At 40.4% G+C, this 24,224-nt stretch overlaps 2 protein-coding genes across 6 annotated transcripts in view; both read left to right on the plus strand.

Annotated features, from left to right (window-relative positions):
• The window catches only part of wu:fb13g09 (ATP-binding cassette sub-family C member 5), a 42,465-nt gene extending 22,091 nt beyond the window's left edge, over positions 1-20,374 (plus strand). Inside the window, exons 15-29 of the mRNA XM_058407649.1 lie at positions 1,044-1,169; positions 1,446-1,560; positions 1,675-1,859; positions 2,205-2,351; positions 5,160-5,289; positions 5,380-5,533; positions 7,198-7,326; positions 8,067-8,253; positions 8,520-8,609; positions 10,250-10,442; positions 10,681-10,840; positions 10,938-11,016; positions 16,788-16,901; positions 17,817-17,981; positions 19,054-20,374. Coding sequence (XP_058263632.1) covers positions 1,044-1,169; positions 1,446-1,560; positions 1,675-1,859; positions 2,205-2,351; positions 5,160-5,289; positions 5,380-5,533; positions 7,198-7,326; positions 8,067-8,253; positions 8,520-8,609; positions 10,250-10,442; positions 10,681-10,840; positions 10,938-11,016; positions 16,788-16,901; positions 17,817-17,981; positions 19,054-19,158 — 2,079 coding nt within the window. The 3' untranslated portion in view covers positions 19,159-20,374. The remainder of the gene's footprint in view (positions 1-1,043; positions 1,170-1,445; positions 1,561-1,674; positions 1,860-2,204; positions 2,352-5,159; positions 5,290-5,379; positions 5,534-7,197; positions 7,327-8,066; positions 8,254-8,519; positions 8,610-10,249; positions 10,443-10,680; positions 10,841-10,937; positions 11,017-16,787; positions 16,902-17,816; positions 17,982-19,053) is intronic.
• A 3,044-nt stretch (positions 20,375-23,418) lies between these two features.
• The window catches only part of med12 (mediator complex subunit 12), a 35,081-nt gene continuing 34,275 nt past the window's right edge, over positions 23,419-24,224 (plus strand). For all 5 annotated transcript variants that reach the window (XM_058408040.1, XM_058408043.1, XM_058408042.1 and 2 more), the window contains exon 1: positions 23,419-23,605. In XM_058408040.1, the coding sequence (XP_058264023.1) occupies positions 23,507-23,605 (99 nt within the window). In that variant the 5' untranslated portion in view covers positions 23,419-23,506. The remainder of the gene's footprint in view (positions 23,606-24,224) is intronic.

Raw genomic sequence — 24,224 nt, forward strand, 5'->3', positions numbered from 1 at the left:
GAGATGATAGTATGATGATGATGATGATGAGATGACAGTGAGATCATGATGTTGAGATGAGATGATAGTATGATGATGATATGATGAGATGACAGTGAGATGATGATGTTGAGATGAGATGATAGTATGATGATGAAGATGATGCTGAGATAACAGTGAGATGATGTTGAGATGAGATGATAGTATGATGGTGATGATGAAACATGTGTTTGCCCCTGCCCTGGCTGGTAGATATCATGTTATGGGGAGAGTTAACTAGGGCCTAGGAATTGGTGAGACCAAATTGGGGGAGAAAAAAGAGACTGTTACAGAGCATTCACTCCAGGGACTTCTAAAATGATGTGGCTCTATTGCGCTTAAGCTACGTTCACACATACAGTGACTTGATGTCAGCAAGTCTCCAGTCACTATGAAGTCTCCAGTAGGAGTTCCTACTCCTGGTTGCCATAGCGATAACGTTTCTCTGTGGGTGGCGCAGCTAGCGTTCCACGTGATGACAATTCGGTTTTATTTCTGCTAAAACGAAACATTCTTGAGGGAGAGTTGGCATTTGTTCATAAAAATTCATCAATGTATATATGCGTGATATCATACGAGATGAAAGAGAAGCAGTGTGTGCTCTTCGCTCTACTGTCTTCACTCTCATTAGTAGTCACTGCACCAATCACTCCATATTTGCATAAAGTTAAATTTTTCTCATCTTTGTCACGTCACTGGACACGTCCACATCTAGACATTAATGTTCACTGTCACTCATGTCCCTGGAAGTCGGCATCACTCAATGAAAATCAACTCCAATTGCTTTTGTCGCTGCATAGGGATAAAAGGAACTGCGGATACAGGTTCTGTAAATGGATATTTGGTTGAAAAGTAATCCTTTAAAGCCTTAAGTGCTTGTTCAATTATACATTGACTTTAGTGGCTTTCTTTCTCCAGTCCTGATATGTCTTGAGGAACAGTACAGTATGTTATAAATCTTTATCCATGCAAGCATTCTCATATCTGTTTATCGATCTGTTTGCTTTAAATCTCTTCTCCGGCAGTATCTGGCAGAGTGTGACGAGGTGGTGTTCATGAAGGACGGGCAGATTGCGGAGCAAGGCACACATGACCAGCTGGTGGCCCGAGGTCGTGACTACGCCATGCTTATCACCAGTGGACAGCAGGAGGTACAGCTTGCCACCACACTTGGGGGAAAAAAAACACCAGGGTCACTCGCTCATGGAGTGCTTCACATTGCCTTTTGCACAATTCATGAAGCGAGGCCTACAAGGCTGCTGTTTTAGAAATGTTAATTCATTCCTGGCGTCTATATTTTATGAGTGCATTGATCTATGAGTGTAGTGCCTACTGTATAAGGCCTTGTCACTATCATATTTAATGACCTAACATTCATTGTTCTGGCTGTCATAATTTATAGCTCAGACTTTGATGCTCTTTCTCAGAACCTGGTGAGGAAAAACTTGAAAAACCAGCAGGGGGGAGAGGAGACGGACTCGGCGCTGTGCGCTTCTGTCATCAGTACGGCAGCAAAGCAGCCCACTGAGAGTACGAGAGGCGGTGAGAGCTCTGGAATCTGACAATAACGCGCTATGCTTAGCTGACTTTTCAGGCAAGAAATGAGTCACTGATCTCTGCTCCTTTCTCCATACTCTTTGATATGTTATCACATAGACCAGCTCATGCAGGATGAGGAGAAGGGCCAAGGGGCGGTCACCTGGGCCGTCTACGCCACTTATATCAAGGCTGCCGGAGGACCCCTGGCCCTCGTTATCAATATCCTGTTCTTCCTTCTCACCACAGGCAGCATAGCCTTGAGTGACTGGTGGCTCAGCCACTGGATCAACCAGAGCAGTGGGGTGAGTGAGACTCAGCTGGAACACTAATGCTGATAATAACAGAATGACTGTAGAAGCCATTATAAGGCCATAACTGCCTCTCTCACCCATAGCTGTTAGCAGTGCTTGCGTTTCAGGGTGAAACATTCCTTTAGTGCCTCTTTATAATGCTAAACAAATCTGTGTTTTGCTTCTCGGCAAAAACGAACATCAGTCCCAGCGCTAATTAGGAATGCCACAATGAACATAATTTTCTCTGAGGAAAAATCACAGCCCAGATGCTAGTGTTTGCATCTATTTTTGATGCTGCTTTCTGTAAACATGACTGAGTTTGGGATTTGTGTGTGTGTGTGTGTGTGTGTTTAGAATATGACAGTATTACAGGGGAACGAGACTGTGGTGAGCACTAGCATGAAACTCAACCCTCACATTCAGTACTACTCCACCATCTACGCCCTGTCCATGGGAGTGGTGATCTTCTTCAAGAGTATGCGGGGCATCGTGCTAATCAAGGTATCACTTCATCTCTGAGTTTACTGCCTGGATTTTTTTTCTCACATCTAACCTTAAACAACTGAAAGTTCTGCTCTTTGATTTAAGCCAGGGTTTTTTAACGCCATTCAAAACTTTATGAGCAGAAATCACATGCTCAGATATCCTGTAAAATTAGCTGCCATTATCCAGCTAGCAGGTGTTAGCAGTAAAGATTATGAAGAGTGATAAGCTTGACTAAGACACACTCTCAGAAAGTCTGTCAGGTTAGCTCATTCTAGCTAACTGTTTATCTTGGTTTGTAAAGTCAGGAAACATTTATGTATATGACTTGAACTTATGTCAGAAATCCTGTTATGCTAGCTCGTTCATGTAAGCTATCTGTATAATGATTAATGAACCTATATTCATTTAAATTTAAAAACCCTGTCAGATTAGCTGTGTAAGTGTGTAGAAAGACTGTACATACACTATGTGATTATGAATGACTGACATATTTCTTTGAAGAGTACAAACTCTTACATGTTTGGGCATGGCCTCTGTGGTCTACCTTCTACAGATAGAAATGTTTGAGTAAATAAATGATCATACATGCCACAGCCTTTGTAGTTAGCACATTTGCCTCACACATCTGAGGTTGTGGGTTCGATTCTTATCTCTGCCCTGTGTGTGTTGAGTTTGCATGTATTCCATGTGCTTCTTGAGTTTTCTCCATGTACTCCGACTTCCTCCCTCAGCCCAACACATGCATTTGTAGACTGAATGGCATCTCTAAATTGTTCATAGAGTGTGAATGGGTATGTAAAGTGTGTGTGTGATTGTGCAGAGCAACAGGTTGGTACCTGTCTGGGGTTTCCCCTGCCTTGTGCCCTGAGTCCCCTGAGATAGAATCCAGGTTTGCCACAACCCTGTGTAGGGTAAGCTGGACAGAAAATGGATGGATGGATGGATGGGTGGGTGGGTGAATGGATGGATGGAAGAATGGATGGATGGATGGATGGAAGAATGGATGGATGAAGGCATGGCTGGCTGGCTGTGTGGATGGATGGATGGATGGATGGTGGGATGGCTGGATGAATGGACAGACGGACGGACAGTTGGTTAGATGGATGGATGGATGGATGGATGGATGGATGGATGGGTGGAGGATTGGTTGGCTCACTGGCTGGCTGGATGGATGGGTGGATTGATGGATAGATGGATGGATAGATGGATAGATGGAGGGATAAATGGAAATATTACAGCAACCCTCTTGTTTCTTAGTGCTGTGGAAAATATGCCATGATATCTTAACGAGTGATAAACAATGTGTCATAGATGTTCTCATTTTTGTGAAAACAGTGAATCAGTTTTGATGACTAATCCTGTACTCTGAGCATAAACCCAGGCTATGCTCCTCACAAAATTTCCATGTAATATTGCTAGCTTTTTCATTCAGGCTTCTATTTTCTTGGCCCCAAAAAATGAGCTTCACCCATACTAGCTACACAGTAGATCAGTTCTATCTCTTTTCCTTGAAAAGCAACATGTGAGGTATATACAGTATAGTTTTATCAGTAGAGGTGGGTCAATTGTGGGGATGTGGTGGCATAGTGGTTAAGCTGTTGTACTAATGATCAGAAGATTGTGAATTTGAATCTCAGGTCCACCTAGCTGGCACTGCTGGGCCCCTGAGCAAGACCCTTAACCCTTAGTTGTATAAAAAATGAGATCGCTTTGGATAAGGGCATCTGCCAAATGCCAGAAATGTAAAGAGAAAGAATAAAGCGGAAAAAATTGTAATTACACTTAATGATGAACTGCTAATAATTATGAATTACATAACATTTCATTACACGATATTCAATAATTAGTTTAATCTAATCTATATTTTATAGTTTCATCTGTCTCCCAAGCTCTCAGTGCAAAGCTTCAATCTACAACATAGGTTGATCTGTTCTTTTCAAATATTACAATGTCTGGTACACTGATATCACATTGACTCATTGGGTGTGTCACATTGAGTTGAGGTCAATAATCCTTTAAACACAAACTTATATTCCCCAATTTAAAGAAAATCATTACCAGAGGTCATGTGTCCTATTTTCCTCTGCTGTTTAATAAGGGTTCATTGCTCCACTGACATGGCCTTTGCTAATTGTCCTGCTTTCTCATTTTATCTGCTGTGTGTCTTCTAGGATTTTTTTTCTTCCCTGCTCTGTAATTGAAATTGCCTGCAGGCTAAATCCATTTATCTGTCCACTGCTATGGGTCTCAGCTGGAAAAGGCTTGTGTTTGCTGTGTCTCTCTGGATCCCTCGCAATCTTCTTGCCCATTAAATAGGCCTGGCAGTGCATTAGGGAACTTATGGACAGCTGATTTTCTCCTGTATCCATGTGCCACTAATGTTCGTTAATTTTTCAGTTATGGGAATGGGAATATTTTAGTTTTTCAGTTATGGGAATGGGAATATTATAGTGGGAAAAAATCTCTAAATTACTGTTTTTTAATGAAAAGAATGTTATATAGGAGCTTTGCTTACACTATGTTGCTTGACATAAAATAATATTTCATCTCTGGATACACTGTAAGAAGCAAAAAAGCTTCTTTCAAGTAAGTTCAGTGTGACATATGTGTGTTAGATAGTGTGTGTACATAGCTGGAGCATGTTTCTCAGCCCCTGCTGGGTCTCTGTTTCTGCCCTGGTGCTTTCACAAGGCTTTTCGCTGTTTAATGCATTTATGTTTGTTTTGTTTTTTTTGTTTTCTTGTTTGCATTGTGGATTTGTTAACATTTGCACTACGAAAGGTTGCATTTTAATAATTGATGCATGTTTTTTTTGTGCCGCAGTGTACCTTGCGGGCAGCCTCGGCTCTACACGATAAGCTGTTTAAGACTCTCCTCCTCAGCCCAATGCGTTTCTTTGATACAACTCCCCTAGGACGCATCCTGAATCGCTTCTCCAAAGACATGGATGAAGGTTAGTGTGAGAATTCCCCGCCTAGCCTTTCTCTCTTGTCAGCTAGATAGAGACGTTTTGCGCTGATTTTCTCGTTCGCTCTCGTTGCAGTGGATGTGCGCCTGAACATTCATCTGGAGCTGCTGCTACAGAACCTCACGTTGGTCCTCTTTTGTCTAGGAGTGGTGAGCGCTGTTTTCCCATGGTTCCTGTTCTCCATCATCCCTCTTGCAGCGTTTTTCTACATCCTCAGTCACATCGCCAGGTTAGGCATCACTGACTAATTTGTAATTTAAGGTCAGGCCTTGAACTTGGTTGGAACTTGAACGTCTTTAGTTTCCCTGTTAAAGAAGCTTTTGGAGTTCAAGTAGGTGCTCAGGAGAATGATTATGGAACTGTAATAGACTGAAACACCTTGAGAACATGAGCAATGTGTGGGTTGCATCCCAATACTCTAAGTCATGCATTCCTGATTCCTGGATCCTACACCCCTTAAGACATGACCCAGAAATAGGCTGGAGCCTGCTGTCTTTAAGAACATATCAATTCTTTAAACATGCTTTGAGGAATCAAGGCTTCTGGATCCGGGACACTGGAGCTTCTGACATAGATTTTATTTGTAGTGTGCCTTGTGCCATAAGCAAACTGAATAAACACTCCATCTCCAGTAAATCATTTGATGAGAAGAAGCACAAGTACAGAATTAGTGTGTGTGGTAATGTTTTCAGCTATGTGTATTTACTAAATAATCATGCCGTGTTCTGTATCTGTATCGGTGTATTGCATAAGATCGACGGTTCAGCGATCAAGGATGTTCAATTTCACAAACATGATTGTGTATGATTATTTTCCCCCCTTGCCTGCTTCTTCTCCTCACATTTTCAGAGAGATGTGGTAAGATATGAGGAAAGCAAACAAAGAGAATGATTAAAGAAATTAACCTCCAAGGAAATTTTGAGGAAATTGATTAAGATAATTCCCTCATTTCTTCACCCAAAAATGGTATAAAAGTCACCTTGAACTTATCATGCACAGATTAATGCATCGTAAAATGTAAGAACCAATCAGATTCCAGTATGCAAATTAGCAGAGTGTAGTGTTAGGGGCATTTCTAATTTGAGTTCTTATTTTTCTGCTGTTCAATTAACCCCCAAAAATTCTGTGTAAAAAGTAAATCACATCAGTTATTATCAAGGAATTATTGTGACCTTCTTTTTGAAGTTTTGTTGATTTATTAACGGTTTTATTAGTTATTTTGGTGCTCAGGAAAATCTAGATGATGAATGGAAGATTATGGGGGAAAATGGCAGAAGTAAGCTCAACTGAACGTAACTATTTTCTCTCTTATAATGGATTTTCTAACAAAGCACCAAACATGCAGCTCTTTTTATTAACCGAATGAACATCATTTGTAAACAGCCTCTGTTTCTAGAAGCAGGGTATTTTTTTTATTCTTTTCATGCTTTGTCCATTTTCTCCCTCATTCTCATCCCAATCCCTATAATGAGAAAAGGGTGATTCATAGCAGTCCTTTTATTTGCAGCCTTTGCCCATTCCATTCCGTGTCTAAAAGTAGAAATCAGCCCACCTTTAGCCAATAAAGGCCCATCTCTCACATCGCTGCCGGCCGAGGCTGTGCTGTCCTGCTGGTTTTAGCGTTGAAGTGGCAGGGCTTATAAAAGGTCCTATAAATTAGGACTGAGGCCTCAGCAGTGACACAGCCTCTTCCTCGAAGCCTTCAGGAGCACACTTATTGTCCCCTGTGGGTGTCCATCTTATAAGTTACTAACCTGTCACATGGCAAGTGTGATCAGCTGGACGGCTATGATCGGTCACCCTTCAGTCCTGCTTCAGTGAGAATATAGTGGGACTTATGAGTTTGGTGAGGTGTGAGATTTTTTCAGAGGGTTTTTTTTTCTTTCTCCAAAGTGTGCTGATTCGTGAGCTGAAAAGGCTGGAGAACATCAGCCAATCGCCTTTCACCTCTCACCTCACCAGCAGCCTGCAGGGTCTGTCCACTATCCATGCCTACAACAGGGGGCCAGACTTCCTCCGCAGGTAAGACTGCCACGCCTAACACACATTAATATTAAAGGTATAAAAATCTCTGTATTTATATGATAATATGCTTTTATTTGAAGCTTTACAGTATGTACTGCATGCACTTGCCTTGTACATATATATATATATATATATATATATATATATATATATATATATATATATATATATATATATATATATATATATACACACATATATATACTTTTTGTGTATTCTCATCACACCTTTCTTTTACTTTATAGTAGAAACATAAAGTCTGAGAGGGTTTTTTTCTTTATTTGTTTTTATTATCTTGAGATCGTGATTAGTCACTGTCCAATTTGTTATAGTTATACATATTAATGATTCTAGTTATAGGCTAAATAAACTCACTTTTATGGGTTCATTACCTAAAAACATGTAGATTTGTATTTAACAAGTTCACAAAAAAGTGTGACGCTGTTCATATAGTGTGAAATCTGACCTGGTGGGCAGGTCAGCAATAATAATATAATGTAATGTAATATGATATATCATATCATATCATATCATATCATATCATATCATATCATATCATATCATATCATATCATATCATATCATATCATATCATATCATATCATATCATATCATAATATAATGTGGGTAATATTGAAATAGTTGTAAATCAATATAAAATCGATCTCATAAAATGAGAGGATATATAAGATACATAGAAACGAAGCAAATGTTATTAAGCACTTTGTGTTTCCCCAGATATTGGGAGCTGTTGGACACTAACCAAGCTGCCTTCTACCTGTTTAACTGTGCTATGCGCTGGCTTGCGGTTCGATTAGATCTCATCAGCATTATACTCACTACCGTGGTGGCTCTGATGATCGTTATCATGCACGGACATATCTCTCCGGCGTACTCCGGTCTGGCCATCTCCTATGCCGTCCAGGTGCTCCACCGTCAAACGTTTGAATTCATGAAGGGTCATCACGTTGACATTACTGTTTACTTTGTATTTAGCACAGCTCAATATGTTGATTATTGTCAGTGTTGCTGTCTGTTTTTGTAATTAGCTTTGTAAATCTTAACGTGGACAGTATATGGTTTGCATTAGAAAAACTGTATCTGAGTGCCATCTTTACTTAAAAGGCTAATGCTGTTTATATGTTTAGCCAGGATGTGTTTCTGACCCACTGTGACCTCTCTCTATTCCAGCTAACAGGCCTGTTCCAGTTCACGGTGAGACTCCTGTCTGAAATAGGGGCTCGATTTACATCAGTGGAGAGGATCGATCATTACATCAAGGTGACTGTACAAAACTACAGAAACGGAGTGTTCAGTGTTCTGTATTGGAACAAAATTTTCAGGTATTGGAAGAAAAATTTAGTATTAAAACAGAGTGTTCAGTGCAATGGAACCTTGGCATACGAATGCCCTGCCTTATGAATTTTCGCCTTAAGAATTTCAATTTTGCAAGAAATTTGCACCGGCATATGAAATATATTCTCCATATGAATGAACCAAACCAAACGCTGGCTAAGAGGCGAAGAGTCCATCCATAATACCGATATTGCCTTCGGTATGTGTTCAAAAGCTAGGTGATTTTTTGTGCGTTTCTTTGTTGACAGATTGATGGAGTGTGTGCTCTGTTATATTTTTAGCCCAAGCTTGGTGGCACAACTTCCTGTGAGGACCCTTCACATGGAATGCTTGGCTTGGGTCAGTTCTGTATAAGCAGCCACACAGTTTACATACGCTTCCTATCGGTAACATTGCTAATATTTTTGGGTGGCTGGAACAGATTATCAGCATTTACGTTATTTCTTATGGGAAAATTTGTTTCGCAATACAGATTTCCGGCTTAAGAACTCACCTCAAATTTGTATGCCAAGGTTCCACTGTAATTCAGCATTCACTATCAGAACACAAAGTTTAGTATTGGGACAGAACACTCAGTACTGGAGCAGCACAGCACTCGGAAGCCATCAGCTCATTACAAACTCCAAGGACACGCTGTGGGGAAACGTCCATGCTGAGTTTACACTTTTGACCACATTCTCATATAAGCAGAACAGGAGTAGATATGCTTGTTAATAAAATGCTCTACCTCCGACATATTCAAATAAAATTTGATTTAGCTTCCTAAAATACCACACTGGTTTGGAATAGCACTACTGACACAACAGTAACCTTTCAATGATTTCAATCAAAGCTGTAATTAAAACAATTATGCAATTATGTTTTGTTTGACTCGTGTCATGGACACTGAACAGATGACACATCAATTTTGAGTTTTTGCCACAGGGAGAAAGTCAAACACTCAGTGTATTTACAGTAGAACAGCCATTACTGTTAGTACTGCAGAACTGTGTGAAATTAAAGAAGTATATTATTTGAGACACAGTACGAGTTCATTTATTTATTTATTTTTGCAGACCCCCACTATTTACACATAGTAGCCATCTTGTGTATGTATTTGTTAAAGCAAGTATAATAAGGTAGCTCAGTGCTTAACTACTGCTCTGAAGGTTGTGAGTATGAATCCCAGGACCACCACACTGCTACTGGGTGCTTGAGCAAAGCCCTTAACCCTCAATTGCACAGTTGTATAAAAAAAGACTTCATATGTAAGTTGCCCCTGGATAAGGGCATCTGCCAAATGCCATAAATGTATATAATGCACATAAGAGGCATACTGCACATTACAGGTGGTGGACTACTGATGGGAAGGTTGAGAGTTTGAATCCGAGGTCCATCAAGCTGCCATTGCTGTGTCCCTGAGCAACCCTCAATTGTATAAAATGAGATAAATTATAAGTCGCTCTGGATACGGGTGTCTGCTAAATGCTAGGAATGAAATGTAAAATGTGCTTGTTATATTAGGGGATGTGATGCCAGAAATGTAAATGTAATCCCGCCTTTAAAGCAACCCTTTGCATGTTTAGAACCTGGAGAGAGAGGCACCTCAGCAGATCAAAGATGCCTCTGCCCCTGCATCCGATTGGCCACTAAAGGGTAGCATCAGCTTCCAGGATGTGGAGATGCGTTATCGGCCCGAGTTACCCCTGGCGCTGAAGAACATCACTTTCGATGTTCTCCCAGAGGAGAAAGTGGGCATCGTTGGCCGCACTGGCTCAGGTGTGAATTCTTTTCAAGGTTGGCTCAGTGAGGTCATTTGAAATACTGAATTGTAGAAATAAATATGACTAGTCAGTCTCGAAGATTTTTCTCCACTCATCTAAGTGACTCCACTTCTCTCCCTTTTACATCATTCTGAGGAAGTTATATATTTGTTATATATATCAGATCTTAGTACTGTATGTTTTGATTTGCACTGATGGAAATAAGTACAGACTTTGCCCTCTGGTATCCTCAGGTAAATCTTCACTTGGTGTAGTACTCTTCAGACTAGTGGAGCTCAGCGGGGGATCCATCATCATCGATGGTGTCAACATCGCTCACATAGGCTTGGAAGCCTTGAGAAGCAAGCTGTCAGTCATCCCCCAAGAGCCTGTTCTCTTCCTTGGTACTGTCAGGTACTGTTTACATCACAGCCGCAGCTCAGACACGCACGTGTCCAGACCTGGAATTGCAGAATGGTGTAACATGTTCCAGTTTTTTATCTCTACACAGGTCAAACTTGGACCCCTGGGGCCAGTACACGGACGCACAGGTCTGGGACGCACTGGAGAGAACACACATCAAAGAGATGGTGAGTGAGGAGAAATTGGGTGCAGAGTTCAACAAATTACATTCGGGTTTGTTTCTCAATGACGCCACACGAGAGTGGACTTGGAACTCCTAAATTAAAAACATCAGAGGAGGTTTGTAAGTGTAGCTAGACATGGTATAATTAGCATAACCATTTCGAAGGAATCTTAGAAAAACTGTTAGATTGTTGTTGTATTGTAAAGAATGTGTCTGGTTTCTATATTTCATTTCTGGCCATGAAAATGATCTCATTCATTCACATTCATTCATTCAATCATTCATTCAGTCATAGATAGATAGATAGATAGATAGATAGATAGATAGATAGATAGATAGATAGATAGATAGATAGATAGATAGATAGATAGACAGACAGACAGACACAGATAGATAGATAGATAGATAGATAGATAGATAGATAGATAGATAGATAGATAGATAGATAGATAGATAGATAGGCAGACAGACAGACAGACAGACAGACAGACAGACAGACAGATAGATAGATAGATAGATAGATAGATAGATAGATAGATAGATAGATAGATAGATAGGCAGACAGACAGACAGACAGATAGATAGATAGATAGATAGATAGATAGATAGATAGATAGATAGATAGATAGACAGACAGACAGACAGACAGACAGACAGACAGACAGACAGACAGATAGATAGATAGATAGATAGATAGATAGATAGATAGATAGATAGATAGGTAGGCAGACAGACAGACAGACAGACAGACAGACAGACAGATAGATAGATAGATAGATAGATAGATAGATAGATAGATAGATAGGCAGACAGACAGACAGACAGACAGACAGACAGACAGATAGATAGATAGATAGATAGACAGACAGACAGACAGACAGACAGACAGACAGACAGACAGACAGACAGACAGACCGGCAGGCGGGCAGGCGGACAGACAGACAGACAGACAGACAGACAGATAGATAGATAGATAGATAGATAGATAGATAGATAGATAGGCAGACAGACAGACAGACAGACAGACAGACAGACAGACAGACAGATAGATAGATAGATAGATAGATAGATAGATAGATAGATAGATAGATAGATAGATAGATAGATAGATAGATAGATAGGCAGACAGACAGACAGATAGATAGATAGATAGATAGATAGATAGATAGATAGACAGACAGACAGACAGACAGACAGACAGACAGATAGATAGATAGATAGATAGATAGATAGATAGATAGATAGATAGATAGATAGATAGATAGATAGGTAGGTAGGCAGACAGACAGACAGACAGACAGACAGACAGACAGACAGACAGACAGACAGATAGATAGATAGATAGATAGATAGATAGATAGATAGATAGATAGATAGATAGATAGATAGATAGATAGGCAGACAGACAGACAGACAGACAGACAGACAGACAGACAGACAGACAGACAGACAGACAGACAGATAGATAGATAGATAGATAGATAGATAGATAGATAGATAGATAGATAGATAGATAGACAGACAGACAGACAGACCGGCAGGCAGGCAGGCGGACAGACAGACAGACAGACAGACAGACAGACAGACAGACAGACAGACAGATAGATAGATAGATAGATAGATAGATAGATAGAAGACATTTTGTGCAAACCAGCAGCCAGATATGATTGCTTAGCATCACTGATCTTTGCTATGAGCATTCTAATGATGCTAAAATTTGACTGAATCCATACTTCCTCTCAGAAAACTAACAAATAAGGGAGTTAAGTGCTTAAAAGAACATAATTTGCCGTGCATCGTGGGGTAAACTTGGAAATCTCTAACATCATAAGAAACCAAAGCATTATTTGTTTACTGAATACTTACAAATTGAGGCTCGCTAAATCCGTACTTACTCTTAGATGACACGCAGTAAGTGTATAAAAGAAAAAAATGGTTTAATTCTTCTGTCTGTTCTTCTAACTGGTGTCTGTTAGGTCATCTAAACAAAATGATGAAGCTAACATTTGGGGACAGGAAATCATTACCAAATAAATAAATGAATAATAAGTGCGAGGAGAAAATCTTTTGAAAGTTATCACCCATGCATTTTGAATGCTTTGACTGAATCCAATGGTTTCTGTAGATTTTAGCCCACACTGATTAAATCTCCCAAAGGTATAATAGATTGCTAATGTTGGGTCATCTTTGCTTTTTGGCATCCTAATGAACCCAGTCATACTGAATCCATACTCGCTCTCAGATGACTAATGACTGTGGGAGTTCAGAGCTTCCAAGACCAAAACTGATCACATCATTAGTCATGCGTGAGGACGGTTTCGTTCCTCTTTCCCCGCTGATGTCTGTGGTGAGGTTTTGTTAGGTCACATAAGCAAAAATTGTGCAGTCAGCGAATGAGGATTTGCAATCACTGCTGTTAAATAAACAATCAGTAGTGGAGAAAATCTTTTTTAAAGACCATTTAAATGAATAATATCTGGAAATTGCACTGTGGCTTAATTAAATCTCCCAGACGCATATTGCTTATTTCACTAAATCTGCACTTGCCCTCAAATTAATAATGATTTTACAAGAACCAACAAGAAGAAAATTTGCCACGCTCTTCTAGCCTCCTCTTAGAGTTTGCATGCGTCTGTTAAATCACATCATAAAAAAACTGTATAAATTTGCAATTAGTAGCATTATTATTCCTATAAATAGCATTAATGCATACACGGATCGTATTTATCGAATCGAATATTGTGTTGGTCCCCCTTTTGCTGCCAAAACAGCCCTGACCCATCGGGGCATGGACTCCACTAGATCCCTGAAGGTGTGCTGTGGTATCTGGCACCAAGATGTTAGCAGCAGATCCTTTAAGTTGTGAGGTGGGGCCTCCATGGATCTGACTTGTTTGTCCAGCACATCCCACAGATGATAGATTGGATTGAGATCTGGGGAATTTAGAGGCCAAGTCAACACCTCAAACTCGTTGTTGTGTGTATCAAACCATTCCTGAACCATTTTTGCTTTGTAGCACGGCGCATTATCCTGGTGAAAGAGGAATACCATTTCCATGAAAGGGTCTGCAACAATGCTTAGATAGGTGGTACGGGTCAAAGTAACATCCACATGGATGGCAGGACCTAAGGTTTTTCAGCAGAACTTTGCCTAAAGCATGACACTGCGTCCACGGCTTGACTTCTTCCCATAGTGCATCCTGGTGCCATGTAGTCCCCTAGTAAGCGACATACATGTGGTTGGCCATCCACGTGATGTAAAAGAAAACTTGATTCATTAAACACCTTCTTCCATTGCTCTGTGGTCCAGTTCTGATGTTCACGTGCCCATTGTTGGTGCTTTTGGTGGTGCACAGGGATCAGCATGGGCACCCTGACTGGTCTGTGGCTATGCAGCCTCCTTATGCAGCAATCTGTCATGCACTGTGTATTCTGACACCTTTCTATCAGAACCAGCATTAACTTCTTCAGAAATTTGAGCAACAGTAGCTCGTCTGTTGGATCGGATCACACGGGCCAGTCTTCTCTCCACACATGCATGAATGAGTCTTGGACATCCATGACCCTGTCGCCGGTTCACCACTGTTCATTCCTTGGACCACTTTTGATAGATACTGACCACTGCAGACCGGGAACACCCCACAAGAGCTGCAGTTTTGGAAATGCTCTGATCCAGTGGTCTAGCCGTCACAATTTGGTCATTCGCCAAACTCGCTCAAATCCTTACACTTGTCCATTTTTCCTTCCTGCTTCTAACACATCAACTTTGAGGACAAAATGTTTACTTGCTGCCTAATATATCCCACCCACTAACAGGTGCCATGATGAGGAGATAATCAGTGTTATTCACTTCACCTGTCACTGCTCATAATGTTATGGCTGTTTAATTAAAATCACAGAAATCAAACGTTAGCAAAACTTGCTTTTCACATCTAAATGAACCAAAGCTGAAATTTCTCTCAGATCCCTGATGAATGTGGGAGTTTTACACAAGGTTAGGTTACATAAACAAAATGCACCTGTTGAGTGGAAAATGGTGGCTAATAATATTAGTTGAAAATAATTTTTAAAATATTGTGACTGTATATTAATGGTAAAGAAAGAATTAAACCTCAGGACATAAAGAAAATAATAAATATCAGGTAATTATATAAAAAATATGACTACTCTGAAGCCCATTATTTGGTAAAGACAGTACTTCCCAAAATGTGTTTATTCCTCTTATACCACAGTGATTTGCACAAATTTTTAGTTTATTAAAGAACGACAATGTCAGAACTTCTCTTTTTATCGATAAGTTTAATCTTCTAGAACATTCATGTGACAATTTTGCTCCTGTTTCACTTGCATTATAGCAGCTATAAACGGTCGTTCCCTCGCCAGCCTCTCTTTATTCTTTCTCTTGAATCGAGTCAAAAAGCTTTTAGTGTCATTTCAGCCACATAAAGCTGGTGCAGGACGCAGTGAAATGAAACAACGTTCCTCAAGGACTCTGGTGCTAAAGACACAGAGCTATATAAAACAACACAGAGCTAAGGATTAATAAAGACGTTTCACGTTACTATAGAAAGGATCTCGTATTAAAACAAGCTCGTTAAAAGAATAATCAGTGCTTTGTGTGATAGATGCAGTACTGTCAGAGCTGCTGTTAGAGAAAATAAATCAGCGCTGAAGGCTCGGAAGTGAGATCCCTGATATTGGAACGTTTTTGCATTTTGCATCCTAATGAACTTAGATGACTGTTGAGTTTGGGAATTTAGAAGAACATTGGTCCTGTACTCATTAGCTGAGGAGGGTTTGCTGCTGAACCATAATGTTTGAACAATACTGTCAAGTCTGAGGGATAATTATTAGTCTAGCTCAGAATTTAATTTTAGGTTTTGGGTTATGAATTAGGGCTTGATTAGGGTTAGGAATAGGTTTTGGGTTAGGGGTGAGGATTAGGTTGTGGTTAGGGTTAGATTAGTGTTACAGGTTAAGGTTTTGGTTTAGGGGTTAGGATTAGGTTTTGGGTTAAGGGTAGAATTGGTTTAGGGTTATGGGTTAGGGTTAGATTAGGGTTAGAGATTCAGGTTAGGGGATATGATTAGGTTTTGGGTTAAGGGTAGAATTGGTTTAGGTTTAGGGGTTAGATTAGGGTTAGAGGTTCAGGTTAGGGGATAGGATTAGGTTTTGGGTTAGGGTTAGATTTGGGTCAGGGATTAGGGTTAGATTAGGGTTAGAAGTTTAGGTTAGGGGTTAGGATTGGGTTTTGGGTTAGTGTTAGATTTGGGTTAGAGGTTCAGGTTAGGTGTTAGGATTGGATTAGGGTTGAATTAGGATTAGGGTTAGATTAGATTTAGGGTTAGGGGTTAGGATTGGGTTTTGGGTTAGTGTTAGATTTGGGTTAGAGGTTTAGGTTAAGGGTTAGGGATTAGGTTTTTGGTTTGGGTTAGATTAGGATTAGGGTTAAATTAGGTTAAGGGTTAGGGATTAGGTTTTTGGTTTGGGTTAGATTAGGTTTAGGGTTAGGGATTATGGTTAGATTAGGGTTAAGGGTTAGGGTTGGATTAGGGTTAGGGGTAGATTTGGATTAGGATAAGGGGTTAAGGTTTGGGCAACACTAGTTAAATCTTGGATCTTGGGTCTTTTTTGTATCCTAATGTACAGTCTTGTGTACAAGTTTATATCCTTTGCTTCTGACTCTCAGATGACTCATGAAAACAAGTTGTTGGTTTTCCTTTTCTGCTTTTTCATGCTGAATTTAAAAGGTCACACATGTTTGTATCGCTTGCAGGTAAGCCAGTTACCTCACGGGTTTGACTCTGAGGTGACAGAGAATGGAGAGAATTTCTCAGTGGGGGAGCGGCAACTACTGTGTGTGGCAAGAGCGCTGCTCAAACACAGCAAGGTACCAAAACACACCTGCACACAGCTGTTTATGCAAGCTCTGACGGTCCAGCGAATGCATTTATGCAAGAAACATAACCAACCGTAGCTTTCCTCCCCTCCCACGTGAACCAGCGAGTCATTCCTAATAGAATATGTGCGATTCAAAACACATGCGTTCGGCTGCTAGACAACAGGAAGTTAGATTGGCAGGATATAATTACACTATGACTCTATACCGACTTATAGAGAACTGCACAGAGGGTTTTGGATGTGTTGTTTGTTTTTTTTATTTCCCAGTGTGGCTGTCTGAAATTGTTACTGCATTTTCTAGCATTACCTATAGATTTATTTGCTGTCATCATGCAATGATGAAACTTATAGGCCGTTTATGACTTTAACACACACACACACACATTTGGAGGTTTTCTTTTGCTAAATCTCAGCACCTAGAAAATGGGGAAACATTGCCACCACATGGCTGAACATCAAGCAATACTTGGAATTCAACTGTTTGAGACTGCTTAAGGAGGAAGATGAGAAAAGATACAGGAAGATCATAAACAGAATACAAATAGTTCTTTTGTAAACTGAATTAAAGGGTCTTGATAGTGTGTTACTTAAAGGTGCAGTTTGTTATTATTTCTAAACCTATAATAATAATATACAAGATATTTGAGAAAATCTCTGTCATGCAGTATATGTGTCTGGTTTCTTCATTTCTGGCCCGGAAATTAGCTCCGCCTCCACCTGGAACATCGGCTTAATTTTTAATAGCAGGAGTAGACTTGTGTTTTTCAAAATACCGTACACTTCAAGTCAGTTCTTTTCCTGTGGTTCACCTCTCACACAGCAGAGGACCCTAAAATTGCAAACAGCTCCTTTAATATGTGTATCATATGCAAATAATTTAATAACTTCAACCTTTCTCTGTTAGATTTTGGTTTTAGACGAGGCAACAGCAGCCATTGACACAGAGACAGACCGGCTGATTCAGGACACAATCCGCACCTCTTTCATAGGCTGTACCATGCTGGTCATCGCTCACCGCCTCAATACTGTCCTCACATGTGACAAAGTTCTGGTACTGGACCAGGGTCAGGTCAGTGTGCTTATATTGGTTATGGTTTTCTCAATTACTTTTTGTTTAGATTTATTTAAAAGGCAAAAACGGTTTGGTTAATGATTGTAGCTTTAACCTTAGAGGTGAGGACATACCTCATGGGGCGGGGGGATTTCTAGAACCTTGATACTTTCTTTAAAGAACTAGAACAGATTTGAATGTCCTAAAGTTAGTTCTGAAGTGCCAACAATACCCACAATATTCTCTGAAATGTATTTTGCTGTAATTTAGCATAATATCCTTGTCATATTGTTAAGTCAAGGCTATTCAATTCTGACATATAGATATATTCTCTCTATATAGAGAGGTAGCTCATGAGGTTAACATTCAACACACAATGTATATAGACAGTGTAGGTACACAGTCAGGGCAGAAAAATAATCTTGTGTATTTTCTTATTTCTATTGTTATCTTAATTCATGTGAACCAGAAAGCTAGTAACTAACACAGGTAACCTAAGTGACTTTAGCCCAAAGTTTGGTGGCCATTTTGGGCTGATGTTGGGCCACCATTTGCAAAAGAAGCACTTTCTGAGTGAATTTAAGTCCATAACAACCCTGTCAGTGTTCATCCAACCTTAGCATCCATCTTTAACCCAAATGAATGTCTGATATTTAGGCAAGGATGATTTAAAGGTGTCAGTTTGCTATATATGAGAGTGAGAATTGTATATCTGGATCCACTGATGGCTTCTGGGAAACATGAACAACAAAACACACAGTTATAAGCAAAAAATGTGGCAGTCAGTAACAAACATTCAGTTAAAGTGCCTTAGCAAGTGACAATTCTTCCACTGGAAACTATAATAGAGTAGTTTCCTCGAATCGCCACTTTAGTGTGCCTTTACTTAGGTCATTTTCTCACTAGCATGTCAGTGTCACTGCTGTGGAAAGAACATGCAATCAGCCAAAAAGCTTTTCAGTGCTGGTTTTATGGTAGTCCATTTCCAATATCAGACTAGGCAGAGTGGGCTGTGTATCTAAAATTTACACAACATAACATCTAACTAACCTCCTTCTGCCTCTGCATGCTTTTCTCTCGTGTGAGCCAGATCCTGGAGTTTGACAGCCCATCAAATCTGCTGGCCAACCAGAGCTCGTATTTCCATGCCATGGTGGAGGCGAACAAGACTGTCGGCCATTCGGGGGGAATCTGAGCAGATGTTGGGCACACCGCTGGGCACAAGACTGAGCTCTCTGCCAAACCTCACCTCATAGCATGAAGCTGCTGGACAAGAAGATACGTCTGGTGATTAGATCAGTGGACATGTTATTGTCCTGCGCTGAGCAGTATTTTCAACTCACGAATGATTGTTTATGGTTATTAGTCTGCTGTAACGGAGGCTTGTAATGGTCATATGATCTCAGTTATAATAATAAGTTCAGTTTTTTTAGAATCTCTATTCTTAGAGTGTGTGAGAAATGAGAACAATTTCAGTTATAATCATTTGTGCTGCCTGCATAATACCAATTTTTACAAATAAGGTGCTTATGATGCAGACGGAAGCAAAATTTTGCACAAGAATAAAAAGTATTAATGAGCAGTGGCCTTTCAGGTACTTAGGAAATTTGCAATAAACGTCCGGGTCTTTACAAAAGCTGCAAAAATGCACATGCAGTGCATTCGTGAAGTAACCCGAGAAAAAGAAAGAAAGAAAAAAAGCACGGGTCAGTCATTCCATTGAAGGTCAACACTTACAAAGCAGAAGCAGGTCTCTGGTGGTTTGCTCATAATCTGCTTCATGTTGTGCCTAACGCATTGTGCAATCAAGGTCTGTGTTTTCCGGAGATGGAACGCTGCAGCTGGAATTTTAGCTACAGCTTTTTCTTTTTTTCTAGTGCTTTGAGATTCTTAGTGCCGTCCTGGTTTTCGGCTCTGTTCTGCCGCTGTTCTCAAATGCGGCGGCTAAATCGGGACGTTTAAAATGAGTCGGTCCTCTCAGGATGACCGGAGTCTGTAGGGGCTTTCATGGGAAGCTCTAATGAATCCTGTACAAAAAATAAAATTACAAATCCACCTGACATCTGCAACGTGCACAGAAAACATGTTTTGTATATGGAATCTCAATAGCCCCATTAGAGTCGTTCTTTATTAAGCGAAAACATCGCATGTGTGTCAGTTGCTAAAATCGCACAACGAATAGAGTACATGTACGAGGCCATTCTTCTCTTTGCCCTGCTTCGATATTCAGATATTCCTCTGGGAGAGGCAAGCTGAATGTTTAATTACACTGAGGACAAAAGCTATTTACTATACGGTTGTTGTTTATATCCGAAATTAGACAAATGGAGTTGCTTTCTGTTGGACTGAAATCGTATTGAAATGTTCTTGTCTTTTTTTGTGGGGGTGGGTTTTACACATTTGTCATAAAAATGCGTTTTTTGATTAAATGTGTTTTCATAAAATAAATCAGCTCATTTTTTTTATTACACACATATATACTTGTATACTAATCCGAAGACGAATTTTAAAGAAACCAGTAAATATTTGACTCTAGCTCTATTCAGACCAGTTCCAGAATCCAGTATGTAAGGAAGTAAACGTGACAGGGGATGCTGAGACAGAAAAATAACTAATGATGTGATGTAGATTAATGTGGCATTACTTCTAATAAGTCCTGAAGTGTTTTATTCTTCTTATATGCCATAGCTAGTATTTCTTTATTTGTTAAAGAACAACCTGCATAATTATCCATTTATAGGTACATTTCATGCTTGGGGATGTCTATAAAACATGTCCCGAAGACTTTCCCCCATGTCAGAGAGCTTAAGGTTTGGGTTTTACCTCTGACTTCTTAGATTTATATTCAATTTAATTGATAATCGTTGAACATCATTGAGTACAAGAACAAAGCCAATGAAATGACACCGGAGACGACTTCTAGAAATGACACTGGAAAATGAAATTAATTACAATGACATCATTTAAAATGTGTTTATCCGGAACATCATCCATATTAGATTCTTGTTAGAATACAAATGCTAATATTTTAGAATAAATGCATTAATATAAACCCCATGGCTTGACCTATTGTCAGAACTGCTCTAACAGAAAATTAATCAACATCTTCTGACCAATCAGAACGTGGAGTTCAACAACACTGGGGTCTAAAACTTTGTATAATACACACTATACTCGAGAAATTACAGTATTAAATTAGGATTTAAATGTACAGACAATTGTCACTGGGTTAGTGCCCTCTAAGGTACATCTATAGTTAGAAAAGCAGTATTATACAGAAACATCATTAAGGTACAAAACTGCACCATAAAGACAACTGCTGTGCCTGTTATTATTGTGTAACAGTGGGATAGAAATGTACTTGAACAGTACTTTTAATGAAGTTTAATATTTATTTGTGACAACAGGGAAGTTGCCTCAGTGTCTATAAACAATTAAATGACTTCAGGTGACAATAAAAAAAAACCACACACACACACAACAGGGCATCTGTTCAGCAGCTTGAGTTGAAGGATCTTCAGTAGGGCAGTGGAAGCTCAAGTGGTTAAGGCTTGACCGGAAGATCGGGGTTCAAACCCCAGCACCACCAGGCTGCCACTGTTGAGGTCCTTGAGCAAGGCCCTTAAACCACCATGCTCCAGGGGTGCTGTATCACAGCTGACCCTGCGCTCTGACCCCAGGGATGGGATATGCGAAGAAAGAATTTCACTGTGCAGTAATGTATTTGTGACAAATAAAGACTACTTAACTTTTAACCAACACGGCAAAGATCCAGAGCACACCAGCAAATTGACATCTGAATGGCTAAATAGGAAAAAAAAATGTTAGAATGGACAAGTCAAAGTCCAGACCTCAGCCCCAGTGAGATGCTATGGTGAGAGCATAAATAAATACCCTCCAACATCAGTGAACTGAAGCAATGTTGTAAAGAATAGACACCTAACAGTTTTCCCAAATCGCTACATAAAGACAGGTTGGAGTGGAAGAACTCAAGAGAGCTGACCTCATCCCCACTGAACACCTTTAGGATGAACTGGATGACCTTTAGGATGACCACAGGCTTCCTCAACCAACATCAGTGTCTGATCTCAGTAATGCATTTGTGGCTGAATGAACACAAATCCCCACAGTCACGCTCCACAGTGTAGGGCAGGGGTGTCCAATCTAATCCACAAAGGAACAGTGTGGGTGCAGGTTTTTATTCAAACCAAACAGAAGCCACACCTGAGTCTACGGAAAGCCAAAATCAGTTGATTAAACAGGTGGAATCAGGTGTGGCTCCTGCTTGATTGTAATGAAAACCTGCACCCACAATGGCCCTTTGTGGATAAGATTGGACGTCCGTGGTCTAGGGTAAAACCTACCCAGAGGATCGGAGCTTACAACGATCAGTCATAACATTATGACCACCTGTCTAATAATGTGTTGGTTCTGCTTTTGCTGCCAAAACAGCCCTGACCCATCATGCACTGTGTATTCTGACACCTTTCTATCAGAACCAGCATTAACGTCTTCAGCAATTTGAGCAACAGTCGCTCGTCTGCTGGATCGGATCACACGGGCCAGTCTTCACTCCCCATGTCCATCAATGAGCCTTGGCCGTCCATGACCCTGTCACCGGTTCACCACTGTTCCTTCCTTGGACCACTTTTGATAGATACTGACCGTCTTTGGAGATGCTCTGATCCAGTGGTCTAGCCATCACAATTCGGCCCTCAAATCCTTACTCTTGTCCATTTTTAACACATCAACACATCAACTTCGAGGACAAAATGTTCACTTGCTGCCTAATATATCCCACCCACTAACAGGTGCCATGATGAGGAGATCATCAGTGTCATTCACGTCACCTGTCACTGCTCATAATGTTATGCCTCATCGGTGTATTATAACAGCCAAAGGGATAATAAACCTGGTCCGTTCATATGTGTGTGATGGTTAGGTGTCCACAAACTTTTGACCATATACTGTATTGTGCTAGCTGTGTAATAAGTGTAATAAGCATTTTATTATTCGCCACTTAAACGGCGGCCCCAGTAATTAGAAATATTTTTAAGTAACAAGCAATATTTAGATAATATGTAATAGTTTGTGAAATAAATCGTCACTCCGCGATGTTTATTTATTTATTTATTTGTTTATTTTGTCTATACTTTTCCCAGTGACCGGTGTCCCTGAGAGAACCCCGTCTCCAGGCAACACATACGGGTCTTTTGGCTTGTCGACCGTCTTCCCACAATTCCATCGCACCGGAAATGATCTTTGTTCATTTTTTTTTTCTTCATTTTCTACACCCGTATTCTTTGAAATCCCTCCTCCTGCGCAGGTATTGGTTAGTTACCGGAGGATATTTACTAGCAGTCAGCCAATTGGATTTAAGAACTGTAATTATTAGCCAACAATATTGAAGGGGGCGGGGCTTGTATGAAAACGGTTGGCAAAAACAGTAAGGCCGAGGGAATTGATCCGTATCGTGAAGCTGCTGGGTGGCTGAAGCGGAAAGGGGACAGGCAGCCTGGGGCAGCTGCTATGCCGCTGGGACGATGGCTGCGTTCGGGATGTTGAGTTACGAGCACCGGCCTTTGAAGCGGCCCAGACTCGGTCCTCCGGACGTTTATCCCCAAGACCCGAAGCAGAAAGAGGTCAGGAGCTGATTTGTTGCGTTCTTTGTTGAGTGGAGAGAGAGAGAGAGGATTTAAAAGTGTAGACAAAAATACGGTAGCGTTAGCTAGCTTCTCAGCATAGGGGTTAAAAGACACATACACACACACACACACACAGAAAGAGAGAGAGAGAGAGAGAGAGAGAGGCGCCACAGGCCTAGCCTCATGCTAACTACTAAAACATTAGCCTTCTATAATACTCCTAGCTGCAGTGTTTATGAAGATGGCCAGTTTTGCTAAACTAGCTCCAGAATTGAACTAGATTAGCGTTAGCTAGCTCTCTCGCTAACACCGGATTGTGTGTGTGTGTGTGTGTGTACTTGTCATGAAAAACACTCGGTTGTTTAGCTAGCCTGGCTGCACACAGGGTCTACATGCTCAGTCTCTGAGGTTCTCTGTTGCTGTGTGCAGTTCGATTCTGACTCCCTGGATAAAGACCAGCAGGACATCAGGAAATTCTGCTGGACACAACATGTCTCAGTTCATTAAATCCTGATCTTAAAGTATGGATTAAAATGACCTAGCTCAGGAGTGATCGAGTTAAAGGGACTGGGCAGTGCAGATTTATTTTGCTAACACACTGTTATGGACGTGTGTT

Source organism: Hemibagrus wyckioides, linkage group LG14, assembly GCF_019097595.1.
Source record: "Hemibagrus wyckioides isolate EC202008001 linkage group LG14, SWU_Hwy_1.0, whole genome shotgun sequence".
NCBI lineage: Eukaryota > Metazoa > Chordata > Actinopteri > Siluriformes > Bagridae > Hemibagrus > Hemibagrus wyckioides.